At 43.2% G+C, this 20,622-nt stretch overlaps 1 protein-coding gene across 1 annotated transcript in view; it reads left to right on the top strand.

Annotated features, from left to right (window-relative positions):
• Nucleotides 1-20,622, top strand: part of grm8a (glutamate receptor, metabotropic 8a) — a gene marked incomplete at its 3' end in the record, with an annotated part of 340,950 nt that overhangs the window by 200,814 nt on the left and 119,514 nt on the right. The window contains exons 3-5 of the mRNA XM_084049615.1: nucleotides 6,103-6,238; nucleotides 7,190-7,344; nucleotides 12,388-12,525. Of these exons, the coding sequence (XP_083905741.1) occupies nucleotides 6,103-6,238; nucleotides 7,190-7,344; nucleotides 12,388-12,525 (429 nt within the window). The remainder of the gene's footprint in view (nucleotides 1-6,102; nucleotides 6,239-7,189; nucleotides 7,345-12,387; nucleotides 12,526-20,622) is intronic.

Consider the following 20,622-nt stretch of genomic DNA (forward strand, 5'->3'; position numbering starts at 1 on the left):
TGTGTACTTTTTCATGCTCTTTTTTGCCCCTGTTGAAGACCCATGGTCTAGACTAGTTGACTAGACTTAGTTTTCACCTCCAATACACTCACATGACGTCGATTTCCTTCCCCTATTTGCACCTACTAGGGCGTGACATTACTGTAGCTAAAATAATATAAATGCAGGCCGTTTTCCATTTACAATGTTGGTATGGTTTGTACTATCTGCTACCTTCACATGCGCATCCATTGCTATTTTTTCAGACACACTTCAGTTGGCTGAGGTGCACAGTCAGTTTCATGGCAATCCGCTTATTCAAGATATCTTTTATAATAAGACCACTTAATCCCTAGTTTTATTCTACTTTGTGGTACGACAGTGTTGTGCAGCAAATTGACCAATGTACTTGAAGTTCACACTGTTTCACATTGTGTTGTGAGCTTGTTGATCGGCTATTTTAGGATTTCGTTTTTTTCTGAACATATTGTACACATACACACATGTATAATAGTTGAAAGTCGTCAAGATAAATGGCATCAGAGGCAATCAATGGCAATCCAGACAGTTGTTTTCAACGTATCTTTTTTGGGGAGTAAAGTGCTGGACGCACAGAGAGGAGAAACCGTGGCAGGAGAGAGACTGTTAATTAAAGGTGGAGACTGCAGTGTTTCTCATAGTAAAACAGAATGGTGTTAAATGTGAGAGTAAACAGAGTAAATGGACTCAGAGTTTTATTTAGAAGACAGTTCGCTATGTGCTGCTGGATGGGTTTTATTTAGGTCCAAACCAGACACTCTCTCTGCTGCAAGGGAGTCTCACTGGAGTCAAACACAAACACATCTTTTCATATGCATAACGTATTATGCATAAAATAGACCATCAGAGACACCCACTGGCTCCCATGTATTTATGCATGCACACTCCTACATTCATATGAACAGATACTGTAGCCTACACACATGCAGCACACACGCATGCACGGGCACGCACGCACACACGCACACACGCACACACACACACACACACACACACACACACACACACACACACACACACACACACACACACACACACACACACACACACACACACACACACACACAGTAAAGTAGCATAGAGTAGAGTGGAGTAGAACACAGTCGAGTACAGTAGAGGTAGAGTAGAGCAAACCAGAGTCAGGGACCGTAGATTGAAGTTGGGTAATATTGAGAATAAGGAAGATGAGTGGCTCTTTTATCCAACCTTTACATGCTCCAGTTGGTACAAATTATGTAAAAATAACAAACTCACTTACCATAATTATGCAGACAACACTGAAATTTACATACCGTAGCTCTTTCACTGAGTGACTATAGTCGCATAACTTTGCTGTGTCAGTGCTTTGAACAAACCAATGATTGGATGTGCCAACATTTTCCTTAAACTAAATAAAGACATAACAGAGATAAATGTCTTTGGTGCCATGGAAGAGAGGCTGAACGCTTGCGCTCACCTTGACTCCCTTTCTTTGAAGATGGAAAACCAAGAAAATGGAAATCTTTGTGTAATTATGGAACACCCAAAGTCAACTTATTAAAGCGATAATCTACAAGAGGTCGTGGTTTACAGTGAATTTTGGAGCGGCTATGGTATAGCGAAGTACAGTATGATGTGTTTCGACCCGCTTAGCTATATCAAGGTAAACCGCAGCCTTGCGTGACTTTTTGCTTTTTTGAAACAGTGTGGTGGAAAAAGTACTCAAATGTTTTACTTACAGTAAGTAAAAGTATCAATACTGCAATGTAGAAATGCTCTGCAATGTAAAAGTCCGGAATTCAAAATGTACAAAAGTATTGGTATCAAAATGCACTTGTACTTTTGTACCAAAAGTAGAAAGTACTCATAATGCAGAATGTCTTCAAAGTTTGTATAAAATGCATAAAGATCTTTTGAAAATGTATTAAATCCCTGTAAGTATGACAATAATATCTATGAGTGCATGCCAAATAGACATTACAGGGAATGAAATAGCAAGACCCCTGAGGGGATCATAGAAACAGAGCCCACAGGTGGCTACTGGGAGGCGGTGGGATTGCGAAACTTCATAAGGCAAGCAGCAGCAGTCAGCACAGTCGTAGCAGCAGATCAGCACAGCGAGCAGCGAAAAGGCAGAGCAAGGGAATGATCAGGTAAGCAGGGGGGGTGTATAGCCTGCATGTGACCTGATCACCTGAGCAGGATTTGGTACTTCCTTGAGTTGTTTGCCTGAACTAGCGCCGCAGGCTTCACGTCATTAAGAGGCTATACTGTAATTTTGTCATGTCTTCCCCAAACCTCTGTCAGGCTGCTAGGACTTTTGTCTTTTGCACTTTATTATAATAGTTTTTTTTATTAATGCTCACACATGAAATCAAATGAATTATTTGTCATTCACATAGGCCTGTATTAGTAGATTATGGCAGTGGTTCTCAAACTTTTTCACGTCAAGGACCCCCAAATTGACACTTATTAGCCCGCGGACCCCCATTTGTAAAGATAAGCCAGGAACCCCCCCCCATAAGAGAAGATTTGTACGGCTCTAGCAGTGATTCTCAATCATTGTAATTTAAGGACCCCCCCAGTTTGACGTGCATTAGGGCAGACCCCCATTTAATGGCATTTCTATCTCTGGGACCCCAATTCATATTGTAAAATCAATGTTAATTGAACTCTGAGAGTTACAGACCCATAAGCGTCCATTTGGTTCCTATAAATCATTTAGCTGGGGACCCCCTGGTATCCCCTCAAGTACCCCTGGGGGTCCCCGGACCCCACTTGAACCAAAGTCCAATGGATTATGGGATGAAATTGGATAGTGGAATTGTACTTTCGTTTCCCTACAGCAGACGTACACACCGGATCTGAACTTCATTTGCTCCACGTAGAGCTACAGTATAGTGTTACACAGCTGCCAGCAACATTCTGCTATTTAAATTGTAAGAGCAGTTCTTGTGCACGGTGTTGTTCATGGTATGAGTGTACACGGATGCTAAAGTGTCTTGAGAGAAAGAGACACACTGTAGGGACGAAATGTGAATCAGGGCTGAAAAATGTAAAGGGGAATGAAAGCCAGGACTCCCAGGAGGAGTAACATATTCACATTCGTTGGCATCGCCTCTCTGTGGAACGCACCACCAGCACCCATCCTGTCAGGCTTCAAAAGGGCCCTCAACACTCACCTCTTCAGACTCGCATTCGCTAGCTAACACCAAACCATGTCTCTCTCTCTCTCTCTCTCTCTCTCTCTCTCTGTCTCTCTTTCTGTGTGTGTGTGTGTGTGTGTGTGTGTGTCTCTCTTTCAGTAAGTCAGTAAGGTGCTCCCGTTCCCATGCGTAATGGCGTGATTCATAGACAGTTTGACATGTAGTCTTTCTATGAATCCCCCAGGCCCGTCAGAGCAGTGAGCGCATTCCTCATTGTCCACAGTTAAAAAATGAATCAGTCTGCACTCATACTCTCAGCATGTGTACGCCAACACAAACTCCCAGCCTGTGTATGACAACTTGTGTATCTTTTTTATACATTTTGTCACGGTCCGCACCTGCGGGCCGTGGACTTTGACTTTATAATTTAGACCTTGAATGCCCTTATTTGGTCGTGGACACTTTTTGCCGGTTAGGCCGACTTTATTATTTAGACCTTGAATATGCCCTTATATGGTCGTGCATGTTGTATGTTCTGAATAGTGTATGTTCTGCATACTGCATGTTCTATTTTGTATTGGTGTTCTGTGCTCTTACTTTGTAGTAGTGTTTCCTGTCTGCCTTGTTTACTGTTTCCTGTCTTGTCTCTCTTACCCTTGATTAGTTATGTTCTCCACCTGTGTCCTGTTGTGCCCCAGCCAATCACAGTGTTGTGTTGATTGTAGTTTGAGTTCACCTGCGTCCTGTTACTCCCCTGTCTATTTAAACCCTGTGTTGGCATTATGTTGTTGTTGGTCTGTAGACCTATGGCACATGTGTTTGAGTTAGTGCTTGATGCCTACTTCAGTTTACCTGGTTATTGGAAACCCTGGTTGTTAAATAAACCTTTTGATTTGAACATTCTTGCCTGCCTCGTCTGCTTTTGGGGCCTACCCGTTACACACCCTGACACATAGGTAAATAGATTCAGATAATGTATTGGTTGGTGTCTGAGAGGTCCAGAAATCCAGCAATGACGTCACAATAATTTCCACATGTGCTGACTGAAAGGATAAATATACTTACACGGTATAATACCCGCTGCAATTGTACAATGTTGCAGAGTTAATAAGAAAACTAAAATCAGTTTGACATTCATTGTTTTATGCAATTTTATTTAATTATATTTGTTTCTTAATTGTATGCCTTATGTACTATTGCAAATTGAATTGCCTTTGTTTATGAAATAATGCTGTACAAAATTCTTGCACTTTGTGTCTTGGTCCATCACTGTCTTTCACTGTTTCTATTCTGTATTTCTCCATGTCTGTCTGTCTCAATACATTAACTGCCGGGAATGAATGAATTAATCAGCCACTGCCCGCGTTTTTACAAATCTTTCGAGACCCACAGAATTAGTTTTTCAGTAATGATGTAAACATCAGATGTCTGGGGGGAAAGACGAGGGTCTATTCTTTCATCCGAAAAGTTATTTAGTTATCGGCATATCGGAATATAGCTTGTTTTCACCAAAAACACAATCTGGGAAACTATTTATTTTTTGATCACGTGATCCGGATGTATTCTTCTTCGGGAGTCGTAGGATCAACTGACAGGTTGTGGAAGAGCGGCCTCTATCGTAATCATTGTGTGTGTGTGCGTGCGTGCGTGCGTGAGTGTCACTGGTAATCATTCTTGCCAGGCTATTGCTTTAATTCTAATCAGTTTTTGGTTCTGGTTTAGGCAATTGTGTGTGTGTGTGTGTGTGTGTGTGTGTGTGTGTGTGTGTGTGTGTGTGTGTATGTGCACGTGTTAGTGTATGATCAAGTGAAAGTGACAGACTGTACAGATGTTCAATAAATGGGGTGGAACACAGGAACACACACACACACACACACACACACACACACACCAATTTGCATTCATCAGCACATGAAGAGACACTGAGATGCGAACAAAAATAAACGCAAATGAACACACACGCACGCGCGCGCACACACACTGACCGACACAATTGACAATGTACACAATGTGTGTGTGTGGGTGTGTGCGGTTGTGTGTAGAGAATAGGGAAGAGAGAAAGTGTGTGTGTGTGTGTGCGCGATAACTGATTTAATGATATACAAGGGCCATTAAGAACGGCCCCTCCATTCATCTCTCTCTTTCTCTTGTCTGCTCTCCTTCGCTAATCTCTCCATCTCCATCAGCACTTCTATCCCCCCCTCTAACTCCCCCCCCCCCCCACGCCACCACCATCCCACTTTGTCTGCTCTCCCTCTTATCTCCTACTTTCTTGTTTCTGTCACTCTCTGTCACCTGGGCGTGCCACAGTGTTTTTTTTTATTTTATCTGTGCATTGTCTTCACACCAGTTCTACAGCATCATGTTTGGGTATTTCATGCCCATGCTTGCAGGAAAAAGAAAAACAAGACTGATGATGGTGTGTAGTTATAGTAAAGGTTATTAGTAAATGTATTTTAACATTGCACGGCATTCAAACAAAAACACGTTCTCACTTTTACAACCATTCTCTCACTTAACATTCATCTTAATTCTATTCCTGTCCTCTTCTCTCTCTCTCTCTCTCTCTCTCTCTCTCTCTCTCTCTCTCTCTCTCTCTCTCTCTCCTTTCTCCCTTGCTCGCTCGCTCGCTCTCTCTCTCTCTCTCTCTCTCTCTCTCTCTCTCCCAGTTAATTGTACTTGACCCTGGAATGGATGTTGAATATTAAATCAGAATAATACTGTTGCCGACAATGGGAATATAATTACGTTGTACTCCCTCTGTACAGGTGCTTATTGGGGTTAGGGATTAAGATATTATACACTCGATGCATGTATCGTTATACATCGTATAACCAACATTAACTGCATTGTGAAGCATGTGAATATAATGGAAATGTATAAGAATGAAGAAAATGTACTAATGTATCTCTCTCTCTCTCTCTCTCTCTCTCTCTCTCTCTGTGTCTCTCTCTCTCAGGAGGGGTGTGTATAGCCCAGTCTCAGAAGATCCCCAGGGAGCCTAGACCAGGGGAGTTTGATAAGATCATCAGACGGCTCTTGGAGACCTCTAATGCACGTGCCGTTGTCATGTTCGCCAACGAGGACGACATACGGTACGCCCCCCCCCGACCACCAAAACAACAAGCATGCCCTCTGCCAGTGGCATTGTATTGTGCTGAATGAAGGGAGATGTAAAGGGCTGGAAAGAAGTCAGAGGTTATGCAATTCATGAAATGACAACCAGAGTTGGGGATGAGTTTCACCTCTTGTTTGAGTGCAAGAATGCTAGCATTATGAGTTGTAGACAAAGGATATCTACCAAAGTACGTTGCTGTCCGGCAGAAACCAGCTAACTCCATTTTGACGCTTTTGCATTTTTAAATCTATTCATAAATCTGTGCTATTGAACACCCTTTACGTGTTGGTAAAAAGTAAAAACATATTGAACCAATGAAAAGCATTAAAAAGCGCTTCTGACGAAACCAGCTAACTCCATTGGATCCTCAAACTTTCTGCTAAACCAGCTAACTCCACCGGAGTTAGCTGGTTTTGCTGACTCCAGGCTCCACCCCCTTTTGACCTCCAACCTCATTGTGAGCTTGGAGGTCCATTCAGCTGTTCTTATCAATGATGAACAAAACCTCCTAACTTTTTTAATTTCCTGAAAAATGAACATCTTGGAGTTAGCTGGTTTCTGCCGGACAGCAGAGATATATAACTCACCGATCTATGTTGAAGTTAATTATATTTTTTTATTATCTGATAAGCCAAAAGATATTTGTAAATTGGGTGCTTTTCAGAAAAATGTTCTTACTCTTTTCGAATAATGCACTTACTGCATATAGTTATGGGTACCAATATAGAGGGGTTTCAGCCATGCCTTCTGTTATTATATAAGTAAGTAAGTAAGTAAGTAAGTAGGTCGGAGAGGCTTATTGTCGGAGATCATGGTCATGAGTAAATAAATGATGCAGATAATGACGATGATGATGATGATTATGTGTTGCCTCATTGAATACGTTTTCTCTGTCTGTCCTCACTGTGTGTGCACTATTTGTCACCAGGCGGATTCTGGAAGCGGCCAAACGCAACAACCAGACGGGTCACTTCCTGTGGGTGGGCTCGGACAGCTGGGGGTCCAAGATCTCTCCTGTGCTCAACCAGGAGAGGGTCGCCGAGGGAGCCATCACCATCCTGCCCAAACGGGCCTCCGTGGACGGTATGCACTCGTGCGTGTGTGGGACTGTAAGGTTTAGCCCAGTGGTTCTCAACCGTTCCTGGGTCAAAAGCGTTTCACGGCCCACTCATCTGACCACTTAACACGACAGCCGCAGATGGGTGGGCCCCGTGCATTTTCAGAGCATGTTTGTTCTGGCCTTGATCAATGGAACTAACGTATCATACTTAAGTTCTTATTGATTGGTATCACTTTTTCATATTAATGTTATATTATCATTCAAATCTTAGTGTTTTGCCAATTATTTGTTTTCATTCAACCTTTATTTAAGATTCTCGGAGAGATCATTGAGGGAGACCCTCATTTACAATGATGCCGAGATTACACACATATAAATAACATTAGAACAACACGAAAAACGATAATGTTGACAACAAACAGTTAAAACAGTTGCATGTTGACAGCAATCAGTTAAAACAGTTGCATACAGGTAATGCACGGTTATTATATAAATTCCTAAAATGGACAATAGATGCTAGGGTATTCAATGTCACCTTTAGTTGCAAGAGATTCCAAGAATCAGGTGCACCAAAGCTGAAAACTTCCCAGTTCTTTCCCAGTTCCGAACTGGCAAAAGGAACCAGAAGGACTAGCCAATCGCTGGAGCGAGTTGGAATGTGACTAGGTTTCTGACGTAGCATGGATGAGATATACGGTGGTCATTTTCCAACCAGGGCTTTATAAATAAAGAGGTGCCAATGGTTATTGCGCCTCTCAGTCAGAGAGGACCAGCCCACCTTATCATACAGGGCATAGTGATGAGTGTTGTAGCTGTCACCAGTAATAAATCTATATTTAGGGGCCCACTTGCAATACCTTGAGAATACCGTGAGAAACACTGGTTTAGTCAATTGGGGTAAAAAATCATAAATATCAAATCATTATTCAACTGCTGCCCACCCGAGGGGGTTTCAACTGTCAATGTTTGATTTGAACTCATAGGGCGTTATTATTTCTGCATCCTGCTCTCTCTCTGTCTGTCTCAGTTTTACCAACACCCAGATTGAATCAGCTGAGAGGCCTTCAATCAAGCTGTATGTCGGTGGACTGTAAGAGTATCAGACGATCAGTACATAAAAGCTGTGAAAGACATGAGGAGGGGGCTTTTTGGAGGATGGCGGGCTGAGGAGAGCAGAGAGGGACATGAGAACACAGGTGATGCAAGGCTGAGGCCTTGCTAAGATATAAAGATATTTTTCCATAACACGACTTTCACTTTAAACCACTCCCTGTCTATTGCAGCCACACTGCAGCTAAAATGAGAGAGAGGATCAAAGTGCATATACTGTAGGTCACTATGTCGGCTAGCGATAGCAATGAGTTTGGATTTATTATTTCAATAATTTATCAGACTTTCTTACCTCAGCTCAGTCGACCTTCTCGTCTCAAAGTTCTCAGTTTTGGGTCATTGGCACATCAGGGTCAGGTTTATTAAGTCTCCTGGTTGGTCAGTACCTTTATATCAAACTATCATCATAAATAGCCTGGTTTTTCAGTGGTTCATACTAGGCTAGAAATCGAACCCAACACTGGAGATGTGTGCAACCTTTCACTTGATGTTTTTTTCCCATTAAAAATTCTGAATCTCAACAAAGGCACTGGTGTCAGTGCTGGCAGGGCATAACATTCTTTTGAGGGGCATAAGGCCAAACTGAGGTGGCACGGCGGTCATGGCCGTCGTGACCTCTGTGAAATTCCTGGGTGTACACAGAGGCCGATACAGTGCAGAGATACTGTGTGATCCAAGCTCTGATCCCTGCCTGTGGATCCCAGCAGGCATCACATTTGTTCCATTAAAGTCAGCCAGGAAGTCCTCACTTTCTCCTGTCTGAGAAACCTTGTCACATACAGCAGATGACTTCCTGGAGGGAGAAATGAGAGAGAAATAGAGGGAGGGAGATAGAGAGAGAATACAATATTGTATGTTAGATTGTTGGACATGACGGGCAGCAGACAGCAGGAGGGCTCAGATTAGATAGACTGACCAGGAGTCACACTGAAACAGACAGAGATTAATGAACATGGACACACACACACACACACACACACACACACACACACACACACACACACACACACACACACACACACACACACACACACACACACACACACACACACACACACACACCCCCCGACCGCAGCAGGCACGCGGTGTTCAACCACCAGCATCTGTAAAGGCTGGGAGTGAAGCCACGCATTTTTTCCCACCCTGTTGCAAGAGTGTTGCTGCTGCCACATAGTTACCACGGCTACCGCTGCAGTACCATCTCTGCTGTCGTCTCCATAGAAACAAATGCATCTTTATACTGGTGTAGGTGGGTGTGGTTTGTGATGACCCTGGCCAATGGCCCGCTGACACAGCTGACATGGGTGTCAGTCTCTGAAACATCCAGCCGCGTTCAAACCCTGTAAAACATTGATTCTCAGCCTTTTTCATTTCAAGGACCCCCAGTTTCATTAGGCCACGGACCCCCATTTGATACCTTTTTTTTAATTTTTCATCTCTGGGACCCTGTAAGGGTCCATTTGGTTCCATTTATACACCCTCAGAGTTACAGACCCGTAAGGGTCCATTTGGACCCCTTATGTTCCCAAGACCCGAGGTTAAGAACCAGTGTAAAAGAGATGAATTTCAAAGTGACTGTTTTTTTTCCCAAGCTGTTAAACACAAAGTGAGAAGATAAGTATTTGTATTCCCCCCTTCCTCATTTTTTCTCTCCCGTGCTTTCTCGCTCTATCCTCCACTTGTCTCTCCATCTTCTCCTCCTGCCAGCCAGCCTGCCTCTGGCAGCTGTTAGTGGTCCCTCGGGGTGGAGGAGAGATGTGTCTCTTTTTTTCTTCAACCCCTCTTATGTGCTTAACTGGGACAAGCAGCCCTCGTTGCATTGTGGGGAGGGGGGTTCTGTTGCAAGTGTTTTGCTCTCAGATCTGCGATGCAGGGGAGGCAGACTGGAGCGTGTGAGCTCCACAGGAACGTTGCATTTACATTTAGCTGTTTCTCTACTCCGCAGGGTTTTCCCCCAGACCCCCCTTTGAGGAGGAAGGTAGGGATTCAGTGCATTGCAAAAGGGCACCTGGGCAGTTATACATGTACATTGTGGCAGTTGAACCTGGGATTCATGGTTTACTGCAACACGACGACTGCATTCTTTGAGTCTAGCGCTCACTGGAAACAGATTTGACGCAGGACACACAACTTGGACGAGGGCTGATGTCACACTCACTAAACGAATGAGGAAGTGTGCAGGCACATAGAGTGAAACAAAACAAGCGCTCCCCGGAGCCTGACACCACCATGCGCCCCATCAACTAGGAATACTTTTTTTTGTATTGTTTTTCATTGTGGTGCATTTGGTGCTCGCAATCTTGGAACATTCAAATTCTAGAGGATCAAACGTATGGATATTAATTGCATAATGTATGCATAATCCAATAGGATATTCTAAAGCATTGGTTCTCAAAGTGGGGTCCGGGGACCCCCAGGGGTACTTGAGGGGGTTCCAGGGGGTACCCAGCAAAATGTGTTAATATAGCATCACAATAATTATGACCTTTTATACTTTGGCTATTCAAAAATAGCAGATATACAAGCTCATAGCGCGGCACCGAGTGCCGCGCTACGAGCTTGTAGATCTGCTATTTTTGAAAATTCGTGAAAATGTGTGCAAATCTTTGAATATATATATTTTTAAAGCAAACATCTTTAACTCAAATCTTTGCTTCTGGGGGTCCCTGGAACAAAATATTTTGATGGGGGTCCGCGGCCAAATACATATAATTTTGAGGGTCCTTGACATGAAAAAGATTGAGCACCACTGATATAGAAACATACGTTTTTCAGAAAACTGTTGGGATTTAGGAGACATGTAGAATCGACTTCAGGTCTCAATGGGTTAATTGCATAATGTATGCATAATCCATAGGATATTGAATTCAAAACTAGGGCAGAGAAAAACGTACTGTAAAGCTCCTATAGGGATGTTATTTTTGGTGGATTTCTTTTATACACATTTATACATTTATTCGACAGAGATGATCTTTATTTATTTAAACAATGCCATGGGCCATGCGAACAGGCACTTTTACCCCGGCGGTGTTAGTGCCTTGCTCTTACATATTGACCTAGTGTATACCGGGATTAGAACCCCCACACCCTGATAGAACTACTGTCAGAGTGGAGTGGGAACCAGGGAATTAAGGATGATCACATGCATGGCTCTGATCAAGAATCACTCAACTGGCTACCTGTGAGATTTAGAATAGTTTTTAAGATCGTACTGATTACCTTTAAAGCTTAGTCATCGCTGACTCCTGCTGTGAGGAAAACCTTATAATCCCCTCAGAGCTAGAGTGCTGCTTGAAGTCTTCGACCAGAGACTATCCCTTTCACCTTAAACTTCAGACTGTAATCACTTAACAGAAGTGACCCCCTTGACTTCAAAGCTACATGTCCGAGGCCATCAGCCAAGCCAAATTAGAAAGCATTTTCTCCTTGACGAGGCCCTGCACGTAGCCTTAGTTAACCGGGGCAATGTGAGGTGAGACTCTGATGTCTAGACAGGAATTGAAAGCTGAAAAAGGAAGACCTCCAGACTTTGGAGTGATGCGACGTGGGAAATCAGCTAAGACGAACGGGTAAACTCTTCATCTTGACAGGGTCCTGTGGGGCCCCTCAGAGCCGCAGCTACATCTTGACTTATTCTTATATCAAGAAGAACTGACACAGAAAAAGACTGCTGACGTTGGGGTCCCCAGACTCTGGAGTGCCGTCTATGGAGAGGAGTCACAGCCAATCAGTGAAGCCCTTTCGTCAATCACGACAACTTGTATCCAATGACATCTTCTAACAGCTTACATCTGCGCGAAGCAGACGTCTTTCTACACGGCATCCACACATCTTGTCAAAGTTCACGTTCTCACTAGACCTGAGAAGATCCTCTTCTCTTTTTGTATTACATTATAGTATGTTTACGTTGTGTATATTTTATACCATTTAATTCCCTTCTCTCCTCCTCTCCACAGCATTTGATCGCTACTTCCGCAGTCGTTCTCTGTCGAACAATAGGAGAAACGTTTGGTTCGCTGAGTTCTGGGAGGAGAACTTCAACTGTAAACTCGGGATGCACGGCAAGCGACCTGGCAGCCCGAAGAAATGTACAGGTAGGACGAGTACACATTTAACTCCTTTATCCAAGAAATGGTAGGATGACTATACCTCCTCCGCCTTTAATTATTATTATTTTATCTGTATTTGTTTTTTTGTTTTTTTAAGGGAACTGCATCGCTGTAATGTAATTATAAAAGTGTGGTTTGCTCATAAAGACTGGTTCAAGACTCTGGATTTTAAGTTGATTCTATTTTCCTTCCAAGGAAATCCTGCTGGTCTAAAGTAGAAAATAAGCAGTAGAAATGTACAGAAAATACAAAAATACTGTACTGCAGTTGATCGTTATTCTACTTGTTGTTACAGTAAAATCCTCAAAGTTATTTTATCCATTTGTCACTCTGAGAGTGTACAAATTCTCAGAGTTACGTTAAACCTGGAGCTCAACTTTCATGTCCTACCCGGGATTCGAACCAGAGTCCCCCGTGTGAGAGACCAGAATTATATTATATTCAAGGTGGATTCCCCACTTGGCCATGCAATGGAGATGCACTAGTTATATCGTATTAACATACTCTATGATACAAATTGGTTAAAATATCATTTTATTCACTAAAATAACACAAAATTTTTAGATCGCTTTAACACTCAGAATTGAATTGGAGTTAATTGGTTCCACTCCAACACTGCTCATTTTAATATTCTATGAGGTAATTCATTATATTCACCTGGTGACCCAGGTCTAAATTACTCCCTGAATAGACAGCGAAAATGAGAACAGGCAGTAAGCTGGGGTTTAATTGGTTGGTGTACATGAGTACCATTAAATTATAGATGATACAGGCTGACCTGCTCCAGGCAACTAGAGACACACAGTCTGCCTTCTCAACAGCTGGGAGAGAAACGGAGTAATTGGTGAGCGTGCAGGTAAATAAGGTTCTTTAAAGTGTGTGTGTGTGTGTGTGTGTGTGTGTGTGTGTGTGTGTGTGTGGGTGTGTGTGGGTGTGGGTGTGTGTGTGCCTGCCTGTGTACTAGCAGCAGTTCTTCAGCAGCTGTGTATGCATTTTTATACACAGACCTGTCACAGAATGTAACAAATCACACAGTAACAGTCAGCGATTTCACTTGACATGTTTGTGTGTGTGTGGGCATTTATTTCACTCTCCATCCTGTTGGTGTTTTTCCGGACTGGAGAAAGGGTGTTGTCTGGCTCAGGACGCCGTCTGCTCCGGATTCACTCTGGGTCATGTTGTAGAACCTGAGCAGACGTACGTCTAGGAAATACGTGTGACCTGGCCATGAGAAATGTTGTCTATAACAGTGGTTCTCAACCTGTGGCCTTGGATAGAGTCATAGGCTGCGGATGAGCCTGACAATTGGGAAGGCTAGGAGATCTCGTTTTTTGGTTACTTTATTTCGGTTTTAGGGTTAGGGTTATGTTATTTAATTCTTATTTTTGCCTGATTTTACTGATTTATTATCAAAAAATTAACTAAATAATGCTGCACACATATATTATATACAATTTGCACAATTCCCAGAATCTCCCAGCATAACATTTGGGAAGGCGTAGCCTACCCTAGCCTTCATTACCCCGCCGCCTATGGATAGAGTTATATATAATAGAGAGGTAAGGACCACTCCCAGGTTCTTGGCAGTTTGAGCAGGAGTCACCAGGGTGTCGTCGATGTTGTTTATAAAGCAGAAACCGATATGAATGTTATGCCATCAATATTCATGACTCACAACAAGTTTTGTTGGACACAAGCATGCAAAAATGCTAGAAAGGAAGAACTGTCAATCCCAGTGACTACTGGCCAATCACGACGGGTCTCCCTAGAAAAGCGGTGGGATCCCCAAGCATGCGTCATTGTACAGCCAGGGAGGAGGCTTGGAGCATTGGCCCAGATGTTGTAGGGATGAGAGGGACAGCCAGTGTTAGCTGATCTAAATGTGCGGGAAGAGGTTTAGGGGTTCTGGATCATGTCCTGCACAGGTATGGCTCTGATGGCCTTGTACGTTTGTTGTCATCTCCTGTGTTTTGCATTGGATGTGTGGACAGCAACCAGAAACCAGCGAAAGGAGCACATAAGGGGGGACACATGTACATTTAGGGAGGTTGAAGACCAGTTTGTGCTGCAGCATTCTGGATCAGTTGTAGGGGTTTGAGAGAGCATGCCAGCAGACCAGCAAGGAGGGATTTGCAGTAGTCAAGCCTGGAGATGACTGAGACTTGGATATGGAGCTGGGCAGACTCCTTGATGAGGAAGGGTCTGACCGTCTGGATGCTGTGAAGTACCTATACATAGGATTGAGTGATCGCTGCACAGTGTGCCTTGAAGGACAGCTGGCTGTCCAGGACCACTGCCAGGTTCTTGGCAGTTTGAGCAGGAGTCACCTGGGTGTTGTCGATGGTGTTTATAAAGCAGAAACCACGCCATCCATATTCATGACGCACAACAAGTTTTGTTGGATACAAGCATTTAACCACATGTACCCATGTGTCCCTATTCTGGAGGGCGAAGATTTGACAACAATAGACGATCTACAAGTTCAAAACGTAGGAGAGGAAAAGTGAAAACTCTTGGGGGACTATAGGGTTTAAGTGGTTAACTATTGTCTCATATCAGCATATGAGCATGCAATGTTTTCCTGCTTGCGGGATTCATACCAGAGTGAAACAGAGAAGCATAATACATATAAAGTGGTGGTGTATGATTTTGGAGACATCTGTTTGGGTTTCGCCTCTGCCAAATGAAGAGTGCTTAAAATAGCAATGGATGAGCACACAAACTCAACGGCCGTTAGTCCTAGTCCAAGTAGGCAGTGGTGGAAAGTATTCAAGTACATGCATGTACCCCAAGTACTGTACAAATATTGTACTCCACTACATTTTTTCGAAAACTATTTTCTAAAGATATACATTTAGAAAACTTGTGAATGGGACATGAGTACTTTTACTTTTGGTACTTTAGGTTTATCATGATGCCAATATTAATATAAGTAATTTATTTTACTTAAGTACTTCTTCCACCACTGCAAGCAGGTGGACTACAACGCGAATTCTGGTCCTCTTCGACCCCCACGAGGCAGTGTGCTGCTCATTTGCACACAACACACTCGCCGCTGCACCTCTCCTCGCAGACTAGCACATGACAAGTGCCCAAAATACCAAACACACACCCACCAGGCAGTGAAAAACGCACCACTTAGCCTCCGGAAATTGTCAGTTCAGCCATTTGCTGTACCTCACACCAATCCACCTGCCCCAAAATTGGGCCAGAGTGATGTGTGAATGTACCGTAAGAGTGTGTGTGTGTGTGTGTGTGTGTGTGTGTGTGTGTGTGTGTGTATTCCCCTGCTGATGATGGCATTAGTTCAGATAATTAGCTTTGTAAGTACTGTGACTCCCATTGACCAGCTATTACCGGCAACTGCCTCTGGTGTGTGTGTGTGTGTGTGTGTGTGTGTGTGTGTGTGTGTGTGTGTGTGTGTGTGTGTGTGTGTGTGTGTGTGTGTGTGTGTGTGTGTGTGTGTGTTTGTGTGTGTGTGTGTGTGCGGCCTGTCTGTCTGGGTCCCTGTAGTGGCAAGTCAGACTTCATTAATTCCGTGTGGCCGCGGTCGCGACCTCTGCATCATCAACACGGAAACCAATCAGCAACCTGCTGTTGAAGGCTCCCGTGGAGTGAGTGTGTGTGTGTGTGTGTGTGTGTGTGTGTGTGTGTGTGTGTGTGTGTGTGTGTGTGTGTGTGTGTGTGTGTGTGTGTGTGTGTGTGTGTGTGTGTGTGTGTGTGTGTGTGTGTGTGTAGGACTGATCAGGGGAAAGCTGGTAAAGTGGATGAGATTCAGTGAATGAGCTTGAAAAGAGGGTGAAAACTTGTGCTGCAAATGAAGGGTTATAGATGATAGACTAAACTAGCAATTAAAGGTAGGGTAAGTTAAAACATTTTGTTAAAAAGTTCAAGCTCTATATTCTGATAGTAGTCATTGCTATAGAGTGTTTGTTCAGTAACAGGGGTCTCCACGTTTCTCCAACTTTTTAACGGAGCATAGAATATTAACACATTGATACATGTCATCAACAAATACAAGTGGAATGTAATATCTATCTCCACTTGTAGTTTAACAAATGCATATGGATGATATTCAGGCAGCAGAGGTAGGTGGCACAGGGTGGAAACAGGGTGAACTCATTGTACCAGAGCTCATTTTGATGCTGTTAACGATTCGCACTAATTGATAATGGCTAATGAGTAAATTACCATCACATTTGCATTTTTGTCATGAGGATGGACAATAACGGATGCTATTATTGGAGATAACTAAAGTGCCAATGCCATTTATTCCACCATAACTTGAAAGTTATGGTGCCTGGACAGGAAAGTGAATTATCAGCATTAACACATTGCCTGCCAAAAACATTTATAAACGTTTTTGAAAATTTAGCTGTTGCCTGCCAAAGACGTTTATAAACGTAAAAAAAAAAAAAAAAGATTCTCTAATTTATTATTATTCACAACGAATTAGGAGATAACAATTTTCAAAGATTTGCTGCTCCATTCACTTCAATGTTAAAAAATAAACGGACAAAATATTCACATTGTTTTTTGGTTTGAAACACAGTGAAACAAGCTATTTTCAAACATCAAACAACACATGTCAACAAGGTCACAATGACCTCATTGCCATTTGTCATACTGGAGAAAAATATTCTGTGGCTACTTGAAAAGGTAACACAATTGTTAAAAACCCTGGCAGAGGCTACAGACTGCTCTAGAAAAACGTAATAGTGTAATAGTGTCTTCATGGCCTCATCCCTAAACCAGTGATTCTCAAACGGTGTGCCACACATAATTATTGCAATATATACAACTATAAAAAAAGGTATGTGTTATAGGCAAATTCTATACCTTTAACATGTCAACACGATTCATATTTTGCATTATTAATTTTATGCATGAAAAGAAAGTAGCCAATCTACAAGCTTACAACACAAGTATGACATAAGAGCAAAGCATATGTGTACATGTTAACACACACATGGGCGGCAGTGGCTCAGGAGATATCGAGCGGCCGCTTGGGAATCGGAAGGTTCCCGGTTCAATTCCGGGCTACCCGTGTTACTGTCAAAGTGTCTTTGAGCAAGACACTGAACACCTAACCGCTCCCGATGGGCAGGTTGGTGACTTGCATGGTTTCCTCCGCCATTGGTGTGTGAATGTGTTGCACATTGTGAAGCGCTCTGGATAAAGGCGCTGCAGCGGTAAAGTGGGTGTAATAGCACAGTCATGCTCTACATTGCGTTCAATAAGGAGTTCTCCTGTCCGGGGACAAGCCCCCTGGTACAAGACAGAGTGACTTGGTCAAGTCCTTTGTGCTGTTAGACATCAAGCTCTTTAACCAAGCCCCCATGCAGCATATTCTGTCCAGATCTTGGATTGCTGACTCATGCTTCACTCTGGCACATTTGCACATGGACTAATGGGAAGCACCATAACAGATGCCTGCTTAGGATTAACTTACTGTGTGCATAAATTGTATGCTCATTGCCATTGGTTGACTGTACTATCCATACACACACTCTGTAGGCTGACCGACACTGTACATAATTCGCGATTTTCAAAAACGCGTAAAGCGTAAATGCTCTACATTGCGTTCAATAAGGAGTTGTCTCCTGTCTGGGGACAAGTCCCCTGGTACAAGACAGAGTGACTTGGTCAAGTCCTTTGTGCTGTTAGACATCAAGCTCTATAACCAAGCCCCCATGCAGCATATTCTGTCCAGATCTTGGATTGCTGACTCATGCTTCACTCTGGCACATTTGCACATGGACTAATGGGAAGCACCATAACAGATGCCTGTTTAGGATTAACTTACTGTGTGCATAAATTGTATGCTCATTGCCATTGGTTGACTGTACTATCCATACACAGACTCTGTAGGCTGACCGACACTGTACATAATTCGCGATTTTCAAAAAAGCGTAAAGCGTTTTTTTTTTCTTTTTTTTTTTTTACTGTTCCGTAAACAAACCGAAACTGTGACCAACAGGCAGAGGTTTAAATAGAACCGTGAGCTAACTGAACCATTGCATGCCTAGTTGGTAATATTCCATTGCTTTTTAAATGTAATACACAGCAAGTATTGAACTGAAGCCAAAAATAATATCGCAAATCAAATCACAATTGCAGTATCGGTCCGAAAAATCTCAAAATCGTTCATTGTATTCCCTATTTTCGTTTTCCTCGAGCTCGGCCAGTGTAATAGCTGGATGGGGGGCACACTATTCATTCTGAACCTATGAACCTAGAATCATGGATGATGGATTCATGTTCTTTTTACTGGTGATTAATCTGAGTTCCCAGAAGTTTTCGCCAGCTCTGGCGAGGAACTTCTGGGCCACAGCCCTGGTATTTGTGGGCGGGATGTACGTCACGCTCTGAATCTGAGCGGACACGCCTCTTACCGGTCTGAGAGCTGTGCAACTCGTCTAAAAAGTCCGACGAGAGGCAAACAGCAGTACACAACAATGGCGGCCGAAATTTCTCAAGGGGAAATTGCTTCCCGTCGATCCTATTTAGATGCATCACCCACTGCATGTGGATCCCGCCCCCTTTTCTTCATTGGCTGTTGATTTGAATCACAACGCAGTGGCCGCGCCCCTGCTGTCCAAGCTCCGACGCTAACCCTCCCAGACTAACTGGTGATAGATTGTACATTGTACTTATGCCTATATGTATTTATAGTTTAACCATTACACTAACGCCAGTCCAAGTGCAGAAGGCTAGGTCAGGTCAGACTCTAAACCTTTTCATTTAAAAAAAAAAATCTTTCTTATACTTTTATTGTTAATTTTAATCTTAGTTGTATCGCCCTACTTCAGCCTTTATCTAACCTGTATTCCATACTTACTGCTGTGCTACTACAACTCCTGGGTTTCTTCATGGGGATCGATAAAGGTTTGTGTAACTATAAAGGTCTACAAAGTGTACTGCTGTACAGATGCAGAATAAATGTGTTTTGGGAAACTTTGACAAAGTTACAAGTTTACACCTAAAGAAATAGACATACTGTAAGCTATTGCCCCCATGTCCTACAGTATATCGTTGTGGAAACCTTGTATGGCTAAAATACCCAATCTATAAGCTCACAATGCTTCAAGATGCAACACGTTGTGGCCTTATCTGACATTTTAGCTCCTTTTGTGTAATGCTGTCATTAGACAAAGCATAAAATACGGCATTCATTTACATGTGTGAAAAACAAAAACATAAAAAGATGAAATATGGCGATACAAGGTTTCTGCTTGGCAGCACTCATGCAGCAGCGCTCACGCATGCTGCGGAATAGCGTCTCTCTCACGTCAATGCACACACCTAGCCGTCATGCGTTGTACATCTTCATACCGCCAAGCCCAACGAACCGCCCTGAGGCGGCTAATGTGTTTTTAACGCCATTTTAATGTGTTGACTAACAGGTAAACATCGCAGACAAAAACAACTTCTCATACTCCAGGGGCTACATGCATGCATGAATGCCTCCGTCAGTGTAAACAGGTGTATTGCGAGCATTTACGCACGCACGCACGCACGCACGCACGCACAAACGCACGCACGCACGCACAAACGCACGCACGCACGCACGCACGCACGCACGCACGCACGCACGCACGCACGCACGCACGCACGCACACACGCACACACACACACACACACACACACACACACACAGCAGCAGGGGTGTAGCGGTTGGTTGGTTTCATGATTTGAACACATTTGGAGACACACAGTCATATGCATAGAGACACACTGATACACGCCCCCGCACGCGTGCGCACACACGCACGCACACACTTATCCCACCTGAGACAAACAGATGGAATGAGTGGGAAAATACAGCTTTTCACACATAAACATAAACATTCTAAATGGCTCCAAGTTTAGTTCCTGTTGGCACTTGGCAGTGTTTGTGAATATAATAAGCTGACAGGAAATACACTTTGATCCAAGCTGTTTCCTAGCAACACTATTCCACTGACAAGGTCTATAAAGGTGAAATAACATCAATATAAAATTAATTGTGTGCACCCACACACACACACACACACACACACACACACACACACACACACACACACACACACACACACACAC

The sequence above is a fragment of the Gymnoscopelus microlampas genome, assembly GCF_963454915.1.
Source record: "Gymnoscopelus microlampas genome assembly, chromosome: 23".
NCBI lineage: Eukaryota > Metazoa > Chordata > Actinopteri > Myctophiformes > Myctophidae > Gymnoscopelus > Gymnoscopelus microlampas.